At 37.2% G+C, this 18,426-nt stretch overlaps 1 protein-coding gene across 3 annotated transcripts in view; it reads right to left on the bottom strand.

Annotated features, from left to right (window-relative positions):
- The window catches only part of MARCHF1 (membrane associated ring-CH-type finger 1), a 135,967-nt gene that overhangs the window by 41,370 nt on the left and 76,171 nt on the right, over nt 1-18,426 (bottom strand). For 2 of the 3 annotated variants that reach the window (XM_087874891.1, XM_087874892.1), the window contains one exon: nt 12,603-12,682. In XM_087874891.1, the coding sequence (XP_087731017.1) occupies nt 12,603-12,682 (80 nt within the window). Of the gene's footprint in view, nt 1-11,605; nt 12,344-12,602; nt 12,683-18,426 lie in introns of all 3 variants that reach the window. The other variant, XM_087874893.1, reaches the window with a different exon arrangement.

The raw sequence follows: 18,426 nt of genomic DNA on the forward strand, positions 1-18,426 counted from the left end.
GTAGAAACACTTAATAGAAACTACTGGCTCAGTGGTGAAATGCTACCAGTTCAAACGGGTTCAGTCGAACCGGTAGCAGAGGCGGCGGGCGGTTCAGAGAAGTGGTAGCGGCAGTAACACGAGGCTCTGCCCACCCACCCGGACATTGTCACTTCCTGGTTTTAAACAGGAAGTAACCTGTTTTTTACCCTCTGTGCATGCGCAAAGGTTCAAAATCGCACATGGATGGACTAGAAATCATCTAGTCCATGACCTAATAAAGAAATCCACTAGTACAGCATCCCAACAAATGGCTATCCAATCACTATTAAATACTTCCAACAAAGGAGAGTCACCACCTCTCAAGGTAATCTGTTCCACCATTGAACAACTATTACCATTTGGAAGTTATTCCAATGTCAATCAATTAAAATAGAGCTGGAAGGGACCTTGGAAGTCTTCTTGTCCAACCCCCTACTCAAGCAGGAGACCCTATATTATTTCAGACAAGTGACTGTCCAGTCTCTTCTTAAAAACCTCCAATGATGGAGCACCTTCAACTTCTGACGGCAAGCCTTTAATCATTTCCACTTTTTCCAAAGTCTCAATATCTTTTTTGTAATGTGGTGACCAAAACTGGATGCAGTATTCCAAGTGTGGCCTTACTAAGTCTGCCCAGTGAAGATGGTTTCCTTATCATTTAAACTTATTGTTTCTTGTGTTGTCTTTTGAAACAACACTTAAATATGTATCTTACCTTCTATACAAGAATTCTTCAGCTATCACATTTTCCCACAGTATTCTCTTCACAGGCTAACAGTTCAAACACCTCTTTAACCATTCCTCCTTTGGTCCTTCCAGGTCTCTTAAGATCTTGGTTGCTGTCCTCTGGAAAGAATCCTATTTGTCAAAAATCCTTACTAAAATACAAGGCCCAGAACTCAATGTTCTAGGTATGGCTTACCAATACAGAATAAAAAGGAATATTGCTTATTTTCATCCTGACACCTTATTTTTGATTTAGATAGCATTGTTTTTCACTTTCTTGCAGCTGGAACACACTGTTGACTCACGTTCAGCTTGTGATCTACCAGTTTATGATCTACCAAGACTCCCAGATCTATTTTACATCTACTGCTAGATGTAAAGCATGTGTTATATTCCTCAAGCTATATTCATTCTTTGTTTTTTTCCTACCCAAGTGAAATACTTTGCATTTTCCTTTTTGAAATTAATTTTGTTATTTTTTATCATTCCAAATTGTCAAAAAAGTTGAAGCTTGATGTTATTTTCCAAATTTTCCTATCCTTCCTATCTTTGTGTCATCTGCAAATTTGACAAGAATATTTTTTTAACTCCAAGTCATTTATAACTAGGTTGAACAATACAGAACCATATTCCGTTGTATAACAATAGACATCCTCTTCCAGCTGGGTTGGATATAATTGTTCAACCAGTTCTGTATCCATTTAATGTAGCATGGTCTAATGCAGCCATACATTTAGAGGATGGCATGACATACTTTATTAAATGTATTGCTGAAGTCCAGGCACATTGCAATCCTGTCAGTTGCAATCCTGCAATCAATAAAACTGGTATTTTTATCAAAAAAGAACTGGGTGCTCTACTTTAGGACTAGTACTCTTCAATATCATCATCAATGAATTAGACGAGGGGATAGATGGGGAAACTCATCACATTTGCAGATGATTTCAACTGTCAGGTATAGCCAACACTCCAAAAGATAGGCTTAAGATACAGAAGGATCTTGACAGACGTGAATATTGGCCCTTATTTAACAAAATGAAATTCAGTGGTTAAAAAAAGTAAGGTTCTACATATAGGCCAGAAAAACAAATGCATGGGTATAGTATAGGTCCGTGATGGCAAACCTATGGCACGTGTGCCACAGGTGGCACGCAGAGCCATATTGGTAGGCACGTGAGCATTGCCCTAGCTCAGCTCCAGCACGTATGTGCGCGCTTGCCAGCTGATTTTCAGGCCTTCTGGGCCCACCGGAAGTCATCAAATGGGCTTCTGGAGGACCACCAGGGAGGTGGGGAAGGCTGTTTTTGCCCTCCCCAGGCTCCTAAAAAGCTTCTGGAGCCTGGGGAGGGTGAAAAATGGGCCTACTGGGCCCACTGTGCCATTACATGCCAAAAGCAGAAGGAGCACAGGGGGGTGACACACACATGCACGGGTGGGGCAGGGCACATAGAATTATGGGTGTGGGCACGCACGCGCGCGATTACCCCGCACTCCCCGTTTTTGGCACACGATGGCAAAAAGGTTAGCCATCACTGGTATAGGTGGTACCTGGCACAATAGTAGTAATTGAAAGGGATCTTGGAGTCCTAGTGGACAGTCACTTAAATATGAGCCAGCAGTGTGCTGCAGCTGCCAAAAAAGCCAATGCAGTTGGTGTGCACTTGATATGCTAATACCATTCTATAATGCCTTGGTAAGACCACACTTGGAATACTGCATCCAGTTTTGGTTGCCACGATGTAAAAAAGATGTTGAGATTCTAGAAAGAGTACAGAGAACAGCAACAAAGATTATTAGGGGACTGGAGGCTAAAACATATAAAGGACGATTGCTGGAATTGGGTATGTCTAGTTTAATGAAAAGATATATTATTTGTGACATGATAGCAGTGTTCCAGTATCAAAGGGGTTGCCATAAACAAGAGGGAGTCAACCTATTTTCCACAGCACCTGAAAACAGGACAAAAAGCAATGGATGGAAACTAATCAAGGAGAGAAGCAACTTAGAACTAAGGAGAAAGTTGGAATACTTAATCAGTGGAACAACTTGCCACTGGAAGTTTTTAAAAAGAGACTGGACGACTATTTGCCTGAAATGGTATAAGGTTTCCTGCCTGAGCATTGGGACTAGAAGACCTCCCAGGTCCATTACAAATCTGTTATTTTGTTAATATGGCTTTATTTTTGATAAATTTAACAATCTGTTCCAGAGTTTTATCTGCTATCAACTTCAAGATGATAGTTCTTAATTATATTGGTTCTCATTTGTACCGTTTTTTGAAGATGGAAACATCTTTTCCAATCTTCTAGCCCCACGATTTCTCAAAAATTAGAGAAAGGGGCTCCAAAACGACATTCCTGATATTCTTCAAGACTCTCAGATCTAACTGACTGAGTTCCGGAGACACTCATTCAAAACCATAGCCAGAGGCTCCCTAAACCATTCCTTTCTTGTGTCAATTGTTCTATTTAGTACTGTCTGGATACAATTACCTTCTGTGAGGAAGATCAAAGCACAGTAGGAGTTGGGGAGTTCTATCCTCTGCTTCGCATTGTTTACTATCCTCAAAAGGTTTTTTTGGGGTGGGGGGGTATTCTTTGCAATCTTCAGTTCCTTTTGCACTTTAGGCTTAGCTTTCTGATTTCTTCTTCTTCTTCTTCTTCTTCTTCTTCTTCTTCTTCTTCTTCTTCTTCTTCTTCTTCTTCTTCTTCTTCTTCTTCTTCTTCCTCCTCCTCCTCCTCCTCTTCTTCTTCTTCTTCTTTTTCTTCTTCCTCCTCCTCCTCCTTTCTTCCTTCTTCCTTCTCTTCTTCTTCTTCCTCTTCTTCTTCTTCATGTTTCTTTTAACTCTTGTGCCACAGCATGCTTCATTTCTTTTCATTGAAATGTGTAATTTTATTTCTGGGAGTTCATTTCTGAGAAGTTCCTCAAAGTCCTGTGGTTATTTTAACCCATAATGTCTGTACAAAGTAATCTGCCTGATAGTCCTCTATCCTTGTTAAAACTGCCTTTTTTGAAATCTAGTATGCATGTATGATTATGCTGCAATCTTTCTTGCTGTTGTATCTTAAAATCCACAATGAAATCATTGTTTCCTTCCAACACACCCAGTTGTTACCAGTTAAAAGATTTCTTTAGAACTGATTAGAAATAGATCTAGGAAAGCTAATCTCGCTGACGCTTCTCTAGCCTTCTGGAAAATAAAACAATCAGCAGGATAATTTGCAAGAAATTTTGAGGATGTACCAGTAGCAAACTTGGTGAAGTTGAATTTAGAAAGATGTCCAGATGTCCGCTATTATTAAATAAATAAAAAAATAAATAATTTTATTTCTATACCTCCCTTCTCCCGAAGGACTCAGGGCGGTGTACAGCCAATTTAAAAACACAAGACACAACAATGATTAAAAATTAAAATAATTAAATAAGTTTGGCCAGATTAAAACCCCAAAAATTTAAAATACCCCAATTAAAATTATTATGTTGATAGCCCAGCCTGGCGGAACAACAGGGTCTTCAATGCGCAACGAAACACCCGGAGGTCGTAGATCTTACGTATTTCCGGGGGCAGTTCATTCCACAGGGCTGGGGCTCCCACAGAGAAGGCCCTCCCCCTGGGTGTCGCCAGCCGACATAACTTGGCTGATGGCACCCTGAGGAGACCCTCTTTGTGGGAGCGGACTGGTCGGTGGGAGGCTATTGGTGGCAGAAGACGGTCTCGAAGGTACCCGGGTCCTATGCCATGGAGCGCTTTAAAGGTGGTAACCAACACCTTGAATCGCAGCCGGAAGACCACTGGGAGCCAGTGCAGCTCGCGCAGGAGGGGTGTCACGCGGGCACAACGGGTTGCGCCCATAACCACCCACGCGGCCGCATTCTGGACCAGTTGGAGCCTCCGAGTGCTCTTCAAGGGGAGCCCCATGTAGAGAGCATTACAATATCTTTTCTCCCTGAACATTATGTAATTTGATCCATGAGATTATTATGTAGATATTTTGCCTGGCCTGACAATCTATACCACATTTTTTCCCCCTACCTTTTCCTCTTTCTTATCCCAAGTAGTCTTCACTAGATCTTCCTGTTCAATTTCTGGAAGGGCTATATGTGTTCACTTCTTTACACCAGTGGTGGGTTGCGAATTAGTATTGCAACTTGGGCGAAATTGTAGATCGGGCGAACTTGTAGCGGCGGCGGCGGGAGGCTCCACCCACCCACCCAGACCAGTTACCCACGAATGAACCAGTAGCAACGGGTTTTCAAACCCACTACTGCTTTACGTATAATGACATGCCTGTCTTGCTTGGCATATTCATTTAGGACAGGGGTGGACAAATGTGGCCCTTTTACAACCTGTGGACTTCAACTCCCAGAATTGGCTGTCTCAGTTGAAGTCCACAGATTGTAAAAGGGCCACATTTACCCACCCGATTTAGGATATTCATGAAATTCACCCCATCATGTTTAATGATGCCCATATTTCTTTTACATTAAGATTACTTGTTTGATTCTCATATTCAGTGCGTTTTTCTGGATACACTGCAAACTTTGGACTCTATTACTTGTCCTATTCCCTCCCATATTTACCAGTTCATTAAGTGCCATTAATAGAAATTGCTGTTGCACTATTTTCTGCTTTTTTCCTTCCTAATAAGTTAATTTAAAGTTTTAAGTTATACTTGTAAACACACTTTCCAAGCTCTTTCTACGAAACTCTTTGTAGTAGATTCTTTCAAATCTTTGGCTATGACATTTGTTTCGATGTGGATCAGTGGAAAAAGATAATTGTTTGAAAGTATTTTGGCAGTCTTTCCATCACATACTGAATATGGGCCCAGGAGGGGAGCACATTTCTCTTAACAATCTATCATGCCGCCAGAATGTTGCTTCAGTTTCTCACCGTTTCTTGTCATTCCCTTTCTTTAGGAGTGGCGGATGCTATAAACATAGGATCTTTTCATTTGCAGATCCTATAAAAAGTCTTCTTCCTCAGTTTCTCAAATTTGTGCAACTATACTTCTTCTGAGGGATGCGGTGGCTCAGTGGCTAAGACACTGAGCTTGTTGATTGAAAGGTCAGCAGTTCAGCGATTCGAATCCCTAGTGCCGCGTAATGGGGTGAGCTCCCATTACTTGTCCCAGCTTCTGCCAACCTAGAAGTTCGAAAGCATATTAAAAATGCAAGTAGAAAAATAGGGACCACCTTTGGTGGGAAGGTAACAGCGTTCCATGTGCCTTTGGTGTTTAGTCATGCTGGCCACATGACCACAGAGACATCTTCGGACAGCGCTGGCTCTTTGGCTTTGAAACGGAGGTGAGCACCGCCCCCTCGGGTCAGGAACGACTAGCACATATGTGCGAGGGGAACCTTTACCTTTATCTATACTTCTTCCAGAGGTCTAGAAATCCCCTGAATGGGGAACAATCAACGATCCCTTCTGAAGCTCCGAAGAAAAAGAACTCTCCTTGACAGGCTTCTTCCTTTTCCTCTATATTCTTCCTTCGTCTTCTGGAAAATTCCTTGAATTTGTTTACCATCTACAAAAGCTTCCTGTGTCTGATAAATAATTCAACATCTTCCCTGATAAATTGGAGGGTGGACAGATTTGCTTCACTTGCATTTGCAGGTAGCAAAGTTCTTGTTGTCTTTCGGAAGAAAAACAAACATGGCACATTCTCTCCATTTCCATGATCAGGAATAAGAAATAACTCTCATTTTTGTGAATTTTTCCACAAATGATTCTGTAAAACACCTACATAAACATGTAATTAGATGTCCCCATCTGGCTTCCCAAGGAGGTAAATTGTTGTTAGTTTGGATCCTGTTTGTTTACTTGACAATTTCTTGTAACTGCAGTATATAGATAGTAGTATTAATGCACTTTATTGTTCTAATGTTTATGCATATGTGTTACAATTATGTGCATGTTCTCTCAAAATTTCTTTTAAAATGAAAAACCCTAAAATTTTAAATGGAAAAAAATAGTAACAACATATCTAATATAGAATTTAAAAGAGAAAGAGAGATGATGAAATAGAGAAATTATTCTAGAATGTTGGATCATTTTAGACAACAATCTTTCAGTAAATGGGCGATATCTATTTTTTTCTGTCTGAATCTGGCATATTCCCTGAATTCTTTGTAATAAGTTACCAAGTTTCTAATTAACTATATTTTTCCATTTAACTAAACTGAAAAATTATGGTTGTCAGCTTTGGATCAAGCAGAATTGCAAACCATGGTTTGAAGTAGGTTGAAGATGTCAGTCTATTGTGAAGATAATAACCATAGTTATTAGGAACATATGTCTTATTATTGTATCAATTAATATGAAAGAGCAAGCAAGAAACAAAGTTTACTACCTAAAATGCAGCCAATGTGCCCTAGTATTCATATGAAAAATAGTATTTTAGTTTTAGTTGTTTGAATAGTATTAGGTTTTAGATTCTCATCTTTATTCCATAGCTGTTACCATATTTCGTATTTTATAATGTTCATTGTATTGTAATTACCCTAGTGCAATGATGGCTAACCTTTTTGCCATCGCGTGCCAGGAGGGAGGGGTTGGTGGGGGGGTCATGCATGCACGCCCACACCCATCATTCTATGCGCCCCGCCCTGTGCATGCATGTGCGACCCCACCTCCCCCCGCTCCTGGCACGTGATGGCCCGGTAGGCCCGTTTTTCTCTCACACATGGTTCCAGAGCCTCTCTATGAGTCTGGAAGGGCAAAAACGGCCTTTCCCCCCCCCCGGAAGCCCTCCAGAGGCCAGAAATGGCCCATTTCCCAACTTCTGGTTGGCCAGGAAATGATTTTTTTGCTGTTCCCAGCCTGCAGAGCCTCCTAGAGATGCTCTGGAGTCAGGTGAGAGAAAAAAACGAGCCTTCCCCACCACCACCCAGGCCCTCTGGAGGCAGGAAACAGCCTGTTTCCCTACTTCTGGTGGGCCCAGAAGGCCCAAAAATCAGCTGGCCAGCACACGCATGTGTGCCGAAGCTGAACTCGCGTGCCCACTGATATGGCTACACGTCCACCTGTGGCACACGTGCCATAGGTTTGCCATCTCGGCCCTAGTGTAATATTTGTGCTGCTTCACACTGAGCTATGACAGCCTTACTAACAATTCATAACTTAAAATAATTTTGAGTTACAGATTTAAAATATTTAATGAAAGAAAATGGATTTGTTTATATATGAGCTGGACTACGACTTAAACTGGTTTAAGGGTTAGGGTTAAATGTACTTGATAATTAGAATACTCATAAAGTAGTAGAGATTACATACTAAAAATGAGGGGGAGAGAGAGATAGAGAGGGAGAGAGATAGAGATAGAGAGGGAAAGAGGGGGGAGAGGGGAGAGACGGAGAGAAAGGGAGAGAGAGGAAGAGAGAGGGGAGTGAGAGAGAGAGAAAATTGTTTCAAGAACATTACTTGGGGTGAAAAAAAAGTAACAGATTAGTGCTTTAATGCTACCTGATCCCCACCTAAAGACAATAGGAAACCACAGAATTCTTTTCAATATAATCTCTTGGGCTATAAGCGTGAAGAGACAAAAATCTGCAAACAGAACAGCCTGTTAAATTCTGGGTGTTTCCTGCTTCTGCTGCAACTCATAATTAGAATTTACTGTAAAATGCACCTGGTACAAAAATGCCAACATAGGATTTATTTGGTCTCAGAATAGCTTTTAAATAGCAGAAGGAAAGGGATGATGTATTTTTAACCAGATAGGCTATCCACATATCACCATTTTTTTGCCAATAGAAAAATGAACACAAACATGGATGGGGATGGTAACTATTTTTTGTGGGTGGGGAGGGGAAGGAGAGAAGTTCCATTACTCAAGGAGCTGCAGAAGTTTAGAGTCATGCTTTTTTGTGCATACTTCTATTGCTCAATTGGAGATAAGACTGATTGCCTTACAACGTTTTCTGTTCTCAGTATTTTAAAATTGGCACAACTGACTTCTAAGGGATTAAGGAGCCTGCCAGGATGAAGAAGTTCCCGCAAAAGCCAGAAGCATCAGGAAAATACTGTATTTTCCTTAATCCTGATTGTGATTACCTCCAGTAAAGTTTAGGAAATCCTGCGTGAAGGGAAAAAACAAAGCAATATGCCTAATCAGCCCTGCTTGGTTGCTCCTCCCCCAGAGAATAATTAATCTAATGAGAAAGTAATGAGGAATGAAAACCTTTCAGTTACATTTGCACCCAGATTCAAGCTGTTTCTTTAGAAAACCAGGAACTGAAGCCACATCCCTCTTCCAATTCCTTGAAACTATCAAATTTTCATATTGTATAAAATGTTAATTTTGTCAGTTCAAGTTAAATATTTTATAATTAATAAAACAGTTCCTTCATTAGAGAGTGGAAACCTTTATGAAGTTTTAGGATAGGAAATGTTTAAGAAACTTTGGAAGGCTACATATACAGACATTAGTCTTATTTTGTCTGTACATGTAAGGAAGGTGTATTTTTGGGGGAAAAAATGGCTAGATATTCTGAAGTATATAACTTGTTTTGCAACCTCACATAGCTTTGAGACTTAAAAAGAAAATCAAACAGGATATGCAAAGGAAGCATAAACAAGATATACTTCCTCTAGAAACTATATAGTACAAAACAGTTCTGCTTTATTTTGTATAAACCAGCAACATATAGTACAGCAACAGAATTAATAATCTTGAGTATCCTGAAATGTAATAGTTCCAATTTATCAGCTGTTTCTTTGTGATAAGTGTATGGATAAAGTTCACGGTTGCCTTCAAGAGTATACTATACATACTTGAAACACTAAAATGCTTATTGGAACTTATGCCCCAATCAAGAAACTGCCAAAGAAGCCAACATCAAACAGCCCAATCAAAGAATCTCTAAGACCACTTTCACCAACTCTGAAAGGCAAGCCTTTAGAATATAAAGTGACAGCAAACAGCACTCCTTATAGTACTGATGATGTAAGCCAATTTGGGTAATGAAACATCTGCAAGAAAACCAGCAAGCTCAGAGAACACCAAGGACCCCTTTCTAAAGAAACTGACTAACCGAAGCAGATCAAAATTGGCTTTAATTTACTGGAGCAGTGCAACTTTTTTTGCAGTGTAAAAAGGAAGCTGACTTTTGGCTGACTCAGGATTACTGTATCATAAATCTTTCTCCTAAATTGTTTTTTGCTTGTTTAGTTGCAATTTATTGTTGATAGAAAGTAACAAGCAACAGATTTTTGCAGCATGTTTTAAAAATGTACTTTATACACATTGGCGTTATGAAAAGAAATATGTATGTATCAAAAAAGGGGGGGTGAGGAGACCAATTCACAAGGACTAATGCCACAAATTCTGTGATGACAGCATAATCTATCATTGTTTTAATCATTCCCAAATGTCCTCATAGAAGCATGTCAGTTTCCTGGTTTTCTGAGCAACTGACCGTACTAAAATAAAAATATTTATTAGGCCATAAATGGGGAATGGCAAAATATGACAAAACATATAAGAATCCATATGCACTCTAATCCCTTGGTGGTTGTGCAAGCAAGAAATCTTTATAGGATAATTCTTGTCCACAATTTAAATGATGGTTAAAATAATTAGATGGATGGGCATAAAAATATTGCCTTTTTCACATTTTTCAAAATGAATGCCCAATGCGTCAAAGATGTTAAAAAAACCACAACTGCATTTAAATCATTTCCATTTTCAGAGTATAAGTAGGCCATATTTTTTCTAGTCATAGGAAAGGATATGACTATAATAAAATCACTTTATGAGACATATTATGCCTAGAGATTCATAAACTATATGGATTATTCATCCCAAAGTGTTATAATTAATAAATTCAGAATTCTTATGGAGTGTCACAAAAAATAGAAAGATCTAAAGCAAAGCCCATTTTGGAAAACCCAATAATAACTAATTTTTCAGTATTTAACTTTATTTGTCATGCATAATATACTAGCAGTTTTCTAATGATATTAGTTTTCTGCTGAAGCCTTTATGCTACAATTATCATAGATTTTAAAGGGGAAAATTTGTATAGCATTCATTTCTAGAGATAAGCTGTTTGTTGATTTAATGTTTTGATATCAGACTGAAAACAAATACTTCATTTCTACAGGCAGTACAATGTATTAATTAATATTAAAATATCTATTTATCTTTATATAATAATATTTATACCTATCTATATCTATCTATCTAGAATAATAAAATCTCAAAAATACTTGTGTTACCCATAAATGAATGCTGTCACTAGAATAATATCCTTGAAATACATCATTAATGTTTATATTATATTCAGCACCATAAATTCTAACACCCTGCTCTTGCAGCTATAATTCTTCTGAGATGAGTTACCACAAATATTTATAAAGGGCATTCTGGTTTGACCCAAAACGGGAGGACAAAATAGACAGCATAAATTATGGAACATTTAAATTTAGGTCAGGCAAAGAATATATTTATAAAGACAAACTGAGGGCCTGTAAACATGACAGTTTGCAAATTGGAAAGATGTTCTTACAAATAACAACAACAAAGATTTTCACTGCATTGTTGCTGTCGCACAATTTAGTTAAAAAAGAAAAAAGAATGAAAAGGAAAAAGAATGAGTTATTTTAAGAAGAAATCTGCTGTACATCTATTTGTATTATTATTAATCTGAAATAGTTCAATATTATGTCTCAAATGTTTTTTACAATTTCATAATTAAAGTTTATACACCATTCAAACTGTTTCGTAGCCAAGCATGTAAGCATACTTATCTGAACTCCAAAAAGGAGCATGAGTTAAAGAAAACATAACCATATCTTTTGTGTAATCTATGATAGTCAGCTAGCAATTCTCTTTTGTATTAGGAGACAAACCTGCATGCTTCAAAATCCTCAGATAAGTCAGCATAAAACGCAGGATGTTTCCGAGCAGCCACAGTCACAGAAGCCCCTGTCTCACCAGTTGTTCCATTTCCTGTAACTGTAAAAAGATCTCTGCCTGTGCTTCCCTCAGAACCATTGTCCTCCTTGCTTGTTCTGCCTTGCCTAATATAAGTAGAAGGCTCTGAATCCTGATGGCTATTCTGGTGTTTTCCAGACCGTCTCAAGGAGTTGGGTTCCACAGAGGACACAGAAGATAATGAAAGGGAGTTTTCTTTATACCTTCTAATCGTCCTCCTAGGATTATTTAGATTATAGCTTTCATGCTCTGACTTCTTTTCCCCATTTATTCCCATAGTGGCAAGTTCAATAGCGTTCTTATTGCAACACTCGTCTGTAGAAACATTTGAAGGGTTCTGTCTTCTCGTTTTCCTAAGCATTTTGGCTCTATCTCTTTTTCTGACTAGGGCCCAATAATTTTCATCTGAAGTTGAAGAATCAGATGTCGTTTTGCAAAAGGCATTCCATCGAGGATTTGAGATCTTGGGATGTGACTTGACATCCTTGTCTTTTCTTTGCTTTACTATATCCTCAGAATTCTCCTCCGCCTTCTTTCTCTGCCTCACACCTTGTTTCACCTTTTTTACATGCTTTTTCCTAGCAGAGCTCAGCCCCATGACATGGATTGATGTTTCAAATGTATCTTCTGATAGGTCATGCAAAGTGGAAGATCTAAACAGAACAAGAGGACGTGGAGATGGATAGTGATAAAATGAGAGGGGAAGGGGAGACAGAAAGAAAGAAAGAAAGAAAGAGAGAACATAAATAAAGTAATAGAATCAAATGGAAAATGAACATGATATTGAAAAAGACAAACAAAAAAACAGACGATAGAAATACATGAAAGAAATTAGGCAAAAGTAATACCCATAGCTCATTAGGTAAAGAAGACATGTACTAAACAGATTAGGAATATTAATTTAGCACGTACCTACAGATGTCCTGAGTAGATGGGCAGACAGATAACCGTGATTGGCTGCCGGGAGCTGTCCCTGTAGTAGGACTGCTTGCCTGTTGGAAGAAGTTAGATAAATTGGATTCTTTGTCCACAAAATAAAACATAGATATCTTATTACTTTTCCACATGATTTATATATATTTCAAGCACTCCACTCTGCTTTCATAGAGGCATGGCTTGTAAAATAAGGAAATTGCTATTAAAGCAAAAGCCTTTTGAGGAAGTAAACGCTGCAAATCACATGCATATTTTATTTCATTTTTGAGGAACAAACTTTCAGAAACTGTTCTCATTTGGCTTCAGTTGTGAATGTGTAAAGAAAAACCAGCTGCTAAAGTTTTAAAAAATGGTACTTTTTAAAAATTAAGACAAACTGGCACGAGTATCATTCTGACTGATTCCTGTATTAAAAAAATACTATGAAAAAAAATGGGAAGGAAAAAAAATATCCTATAGTTCAAATATAATTGTCAGCATCTTGAAATTATTTGAAATTCAGATTGTTTCTTGAAAATATACAAATTATATGATTGTCTTTATTTACTGCATTCAGATTTTTCCCTTCTATAGCGATATAGCAATTGTGACTGGGTATTTATAGTTTAGTGAAAAGAAGGACCAGGGGTGACATGACAGCAGTGTTCCAATATTTAGGGGCTTCCATATATAAGAGGGGGTCAATTTATTTTCCAGAGCATCAAAGGCAAAATTAGAAGCAATGGATAGAAACTAACCAAGCAGACAAGCAACCTACAACTAAGGAAAAATTTCCTGACAGAAACAATCAACCAGTGAAATGGCTTGTCTTCAGAAGTTGTGGATATGCCATCGCTGGAGGCTTCTCTTTAAGAAGAGACCAGACATCCATTTGTCTGAAATGGTATAGGGGTCTCCTAGCTGAACAGGAGGAGAAGGCCTTCAAGGTCCCTTCCAGGTTTGCTGCTACTGATGTTACTTATTCACAAACCAAATACACATTGGAAGGCACATTGTTAACAAGATTCATCATATTAAAGTGTATTCATTAAACCACGGAATCAGATAGAACTGAGATGAGTGCTGAAGAATCCTTTCATGCTCAGAAGGGTTTTACAATGCTTTGACTAATTTGGATAAGATTTTAATGGGAGCAGACGATCATTATTAAAAAGCTGTATGGGTTTTTGCTAGAGTTAAAACTGGAAGAAGAACAAGTTAAAGAATCGATGGTAGCATGGGGGAAAAATGTTGGCTATGGGATTGATTTAGAAAAATGGCAAAAATTGTGGTCTCATAACTATAAAATGACAATGTCTACAGCATATAAGGAAAATTTGTATCAGATGTTTTACAGATGGCATTTATCCCCATCAAGAATCGCCAGAATGTTCCAGAACAAATCGGAGAGGTGTTGGAAATGTCATCAGACCCCAGGATCCTATTACCACATGTGGTGGACATGCCTAGAAGCAAGGAGATATTGGACTAAGATACACATGTGGTTGGAAAAAATGATCAAGAGACACATAGACTTTAAACGAGAGATATTTTTATTAGGAATTTTACAAGAAATATATAACAAAGAACTGCAGTATTTAATTGTGAATCTTCTAACAGCAGCTAGAATTGTATTTGCTAAAAATTGGAAAGTGGAAATGATACCTACAGATGAAGAAATTATTAGGAAAATGTTGGACTGTGCCGAAATGAGTAAACTGATATTAGAAATAAGACAGCAAGAAGAAAAACAATATTATTTGATATGGGATTTATTTTACCATTGGGTAGATAATAAAAAATGGTGATATATAAGTAAATGCTGAAATACTTTAAATGATGATACAACAGATATATTTTACGTAAGAATAAATATTGGATATGTAGTGATATTGTGAAGAGAAGGGAGGGCACTAGGGATGCAAAACGACCAATGTACTGTCTGTACTTGATTGAATGAATTATGTTTGTATGTTTTCTTTTTTTCTTTTTTAAATAAAAAATGATTTGGGGAAAAAAAAATCCTTTCATGCTCCTAGTTCTGGTCTATTTATAAACATTTCAGATAAATGCTTAACAATGAATAATAAGAAAAGCTTAGGACAATAAGAAAAATGCTGTAAACATTATGATTAAGCATTCTTGTTTCAATATTTAGGAATTATAATATTTTAGAAGGAAATCAGATAAGTGTATCTAGATACAAGTAGACTTTGTCTTCATTGTAGTTTTACCATAGATGTATTAAATTGTTGATATTCTCCTGCTGATTGTTATTGCAAATTACTATAGCTCATTACATGGTACATATGTGAACTAGGGTAAATAATAAAATCATCAACATTATAGTCACATAAATATTTTTCTGAAATGATGAAAATGTTTTCACTGAATTGTTGCTAGAAGTCCCACTGGTCATAATTTGGTTTATTTGGCTCAAAATAATTTCCTTTAAAATGAAATGCCTTTGCTGTTCTATTTTTCTTTCCAAGCCACATAATGTTTTCTTATCCATTTTTCCACCAATTTTCTTTACTTCTTCAAAAGGTAGATACTTAAAAATTGTTAGGGAATGGGGTTGAGGGGTACCCCGGACGTGAACCAGCTCATGAGCAAACACACTGAGACTGAAATAAATCTGACAGAGGCGTCTTGTGTAAAAATATAATTTACTTTTAAAACATTTAAAAAGCACTATGTCTTTAAGAAAGCACATTAAAAACAAAGTCTTATCTGGGTATGTGAAGCAAGGCTATCTCCCTAGATTCCTCTCCACAATACCGAAACAGTTCACAAGAGAATAAAGCTAACATGAAGATAAGCAGCTTCGGCGTCGATACATCATCGAGGTAATAGAAGGGGCGGCAGCACAAACTTCACAGCTAAAAGTCACCTGAAGTAAAAACAGTTCAAACAGCAAACATTGCTTGAAGGTTGTGGGAGGAAGAAGGTCCAGCAACAGCAGTCCTGATGATAGCTTGCATGCTACAAAACAGCAAAAGGCAAGCATCCGTGGGAGTTCCTCTGCAACGGCATCTGGAGTCCTTATCTGCATTCTTCTCCCATCAGCGGCATTTGCACTGAGCTTCCTGCAGGAGCTGTGCATTTAGGCCTAAACCGGAGTCTAGGCCCGAGTAGCAAGCGGAAAGGTCCTTGCTTATATGGGGAGTTAACCTGCAATTAACTAGGGCGGGGAAGGCTTGCAGGTAATTACAAACAGGAGATGGCTTGATTAAAACCATACTGTTTGTGAGTAGGCAAGTAGCCACACCAATCCTGGAAACACTGGTGACAAAAATAACCTAATAGACAAAAATGCTGCTTGCCTTTCCTATTATTAATATGCATTTTGTTCTGTAACACAAAATTAAAATCTCCCCAAACAATAATAAATTCAGTCAAGGTGAAGATATGGAATAATTCGTAAAAAATAGCATCAATAGATTGATTTGCATGCTTGCTTTAAGTTTCATGAGTAAAACAAGCTTCACTGAGATGATACAAAATGCCTGTGAAGATCTTCTCTACTGAAAGCTAGTCTGAATCTAGCATAGGATAGCCTACTGCAAGGTTGTTTTAAAATTTATAAGTAATTTTCTGATTAAACATTATTTCACTATTTTAAGCAAGCAGAGATTGAAATCTATTCAGTTTAATTTCGCTAGGGTAAATTCTAGAAATAAACCATAGTTGAGCTGATGATTTGGTGTTGATTAAGCTTTATAACTACTGAAAACAAACATAAGTTATGCCCAGCTAAACCTCGACATTTATAGGTAATATATGGGGAACAATTAAAGTTTTCCAATTTAAGATAGATCAATTTAAATCAGGTAAGATAAGTCAGCAGAAGCATATGACCTGACACCAGGACAAAAGATTTCATTTGCTCCTGTTCCTGTTCACTTCTTTTTAATTTGGAATAAATATTCTGTTCATTAAAAATTCTATAACAGCTATTGGTTAAATGCCAAAAAGTTAAAAAATATACTACAGGCAATTTTTTTATCAATAAAAAATGAATAGAATCTGTAGAAATATAACACAAAAATAAAAAAAAACAATGCTAACAGGATTTGACATAATCTTCTATTTTCCATATTATGATTCCTTGATTGGCAGCTAATCTAACAGGATAAAGAATTCTAAATAGCATTCAAAATATTTAAAGTGACATTTACATGAAAGAAAGTTGCACCACATACTAATTTCTGAATAATTTATCAAAGCAGATTTTATCAGATGAGGTCAATGATACAAAATTATGTTTTACAACTTATTAGCAAGTAATCTTATTTTTTGGGGGGGGACAGAACATAGTTTCAGATACAACACACTTTTATAAGCTTAGTTCTAGTATTTTGAAAAGTATTCAAAATACTACACTTCTTATTTTCAAAGTTTTTATACTAATAATTTGTACTGAATGGCTAAATATACATGACAAACTAAGTAATCTGACTGTTATTGCCCTTGTTTAATAGTTGTTAAATTTGATGAAAGAGATCAGCAAAGCATAAGATTCAGAAACATTATTTGAATTTTATTATTTAAATTTTCAAAAAAATTCTGAATCTTATGCTCCTGAAGAAACAATACAAACAACTTCTACAAAAGAAAAAAGAATTTCTAGAATTTCCTGACAGTGATTGATAACAGCATCCCAAGCTGTTATCTACTATCTGACTTCTACTCTAATTTTGGCATCTCATAGCCTCCCACCCATTACTTGCCTCTGTATGGGAGGAGCATTTTAGACTGAGCCTTATATTCACAAAAAGATTTTCTTGACTTTGATTCAGATCTCAACATCAACCTACACCCAAATTGGGCCCCCGTTATAATTGCTGAAATAAAGACACTCATTAATTAACTAAAGCCTGGTAAAACTGAAGACAATGGTTTTATCATGCCTAAAATACTTCAAAATAATCTGGAATTGTGGATCCATATTCTTGCTTCCTGTTTACTTATATTGATTGCCCTTGCACAAATTCCAGAAGACTGGAGCCTTGACATTATTGTGCCTATTTAGAAAAAGACATGCCCACCAACTATTGGCCTATCAGCCTCTTAAATATAATAAGTAAATCTATGCTAGACATTTATACAACCAATTAGCCAATTGGATTGACTTAGAGCATGCACTGGCAGATGAGCAAACGGATTTCACAACTCAGCAGTCTATTTATGGACATGCCCTAATTATTCAACACCGGAAAATACAGGTGTTATTCCCCCAACGCTGGAAAATACGGGTTCAAATCAGGTTGATCATTATATACTGTATTTATTGATTTCAGGTTCACATTTTATGTAATTCCCAGAGAAAGGCAGGATACAAAAAGATCTTGATAGACTTGAACAATGGGCCCTATCCAACAAAATGAAATTTAATGTGTAGAAAAGCAAGGTTTTTACACTTAGACAGAAAAAACCAAAGGTACAACTACAGATTAGGCGAAATCTGGCTCAACAACAGTAACTGTGAGAGGAACCTTGGAGTCCTAATGGACAATTACTTTTATTGGACTTAGAAGATGACCCTTGAACGCTCTGGATAGTTACTGCTCTAAAGTGGCCTTTGAAATCAACTATAGCAAAACTAAGATCACAATCTTTGCATAAAGATCTAAATTGCACTTCTGAAAGATAAATGTCCAGAACACTGAGCAAGTCAAATCCTTTAAATATCTGGGCATGGATTTCAATAGCTGTACTAACCACAGTGCACATCAAAACTATTTTTGTTTATCAGCAGTTAAGGTTGACAAATTATAGTAATAAAATACGTAGAACACATATGTAGAATAAAATATGT

The sequence above is a fragment of the Pantherophis guttatus genome, chromosome 8 (assembly GCF_059756535.1).
Source record: "Pantherophis guttatus breed Tessera chromosome 8, ASM5975653v1, whole genome shotgun sequence".
Taxonomy (NCBI): domain Eukaryota; kingdom Metazoa; phylum Chordata; class Lepidosauria; order Squamata; family Colubridae; genus Pantherophis; species Pantherophis guttatus.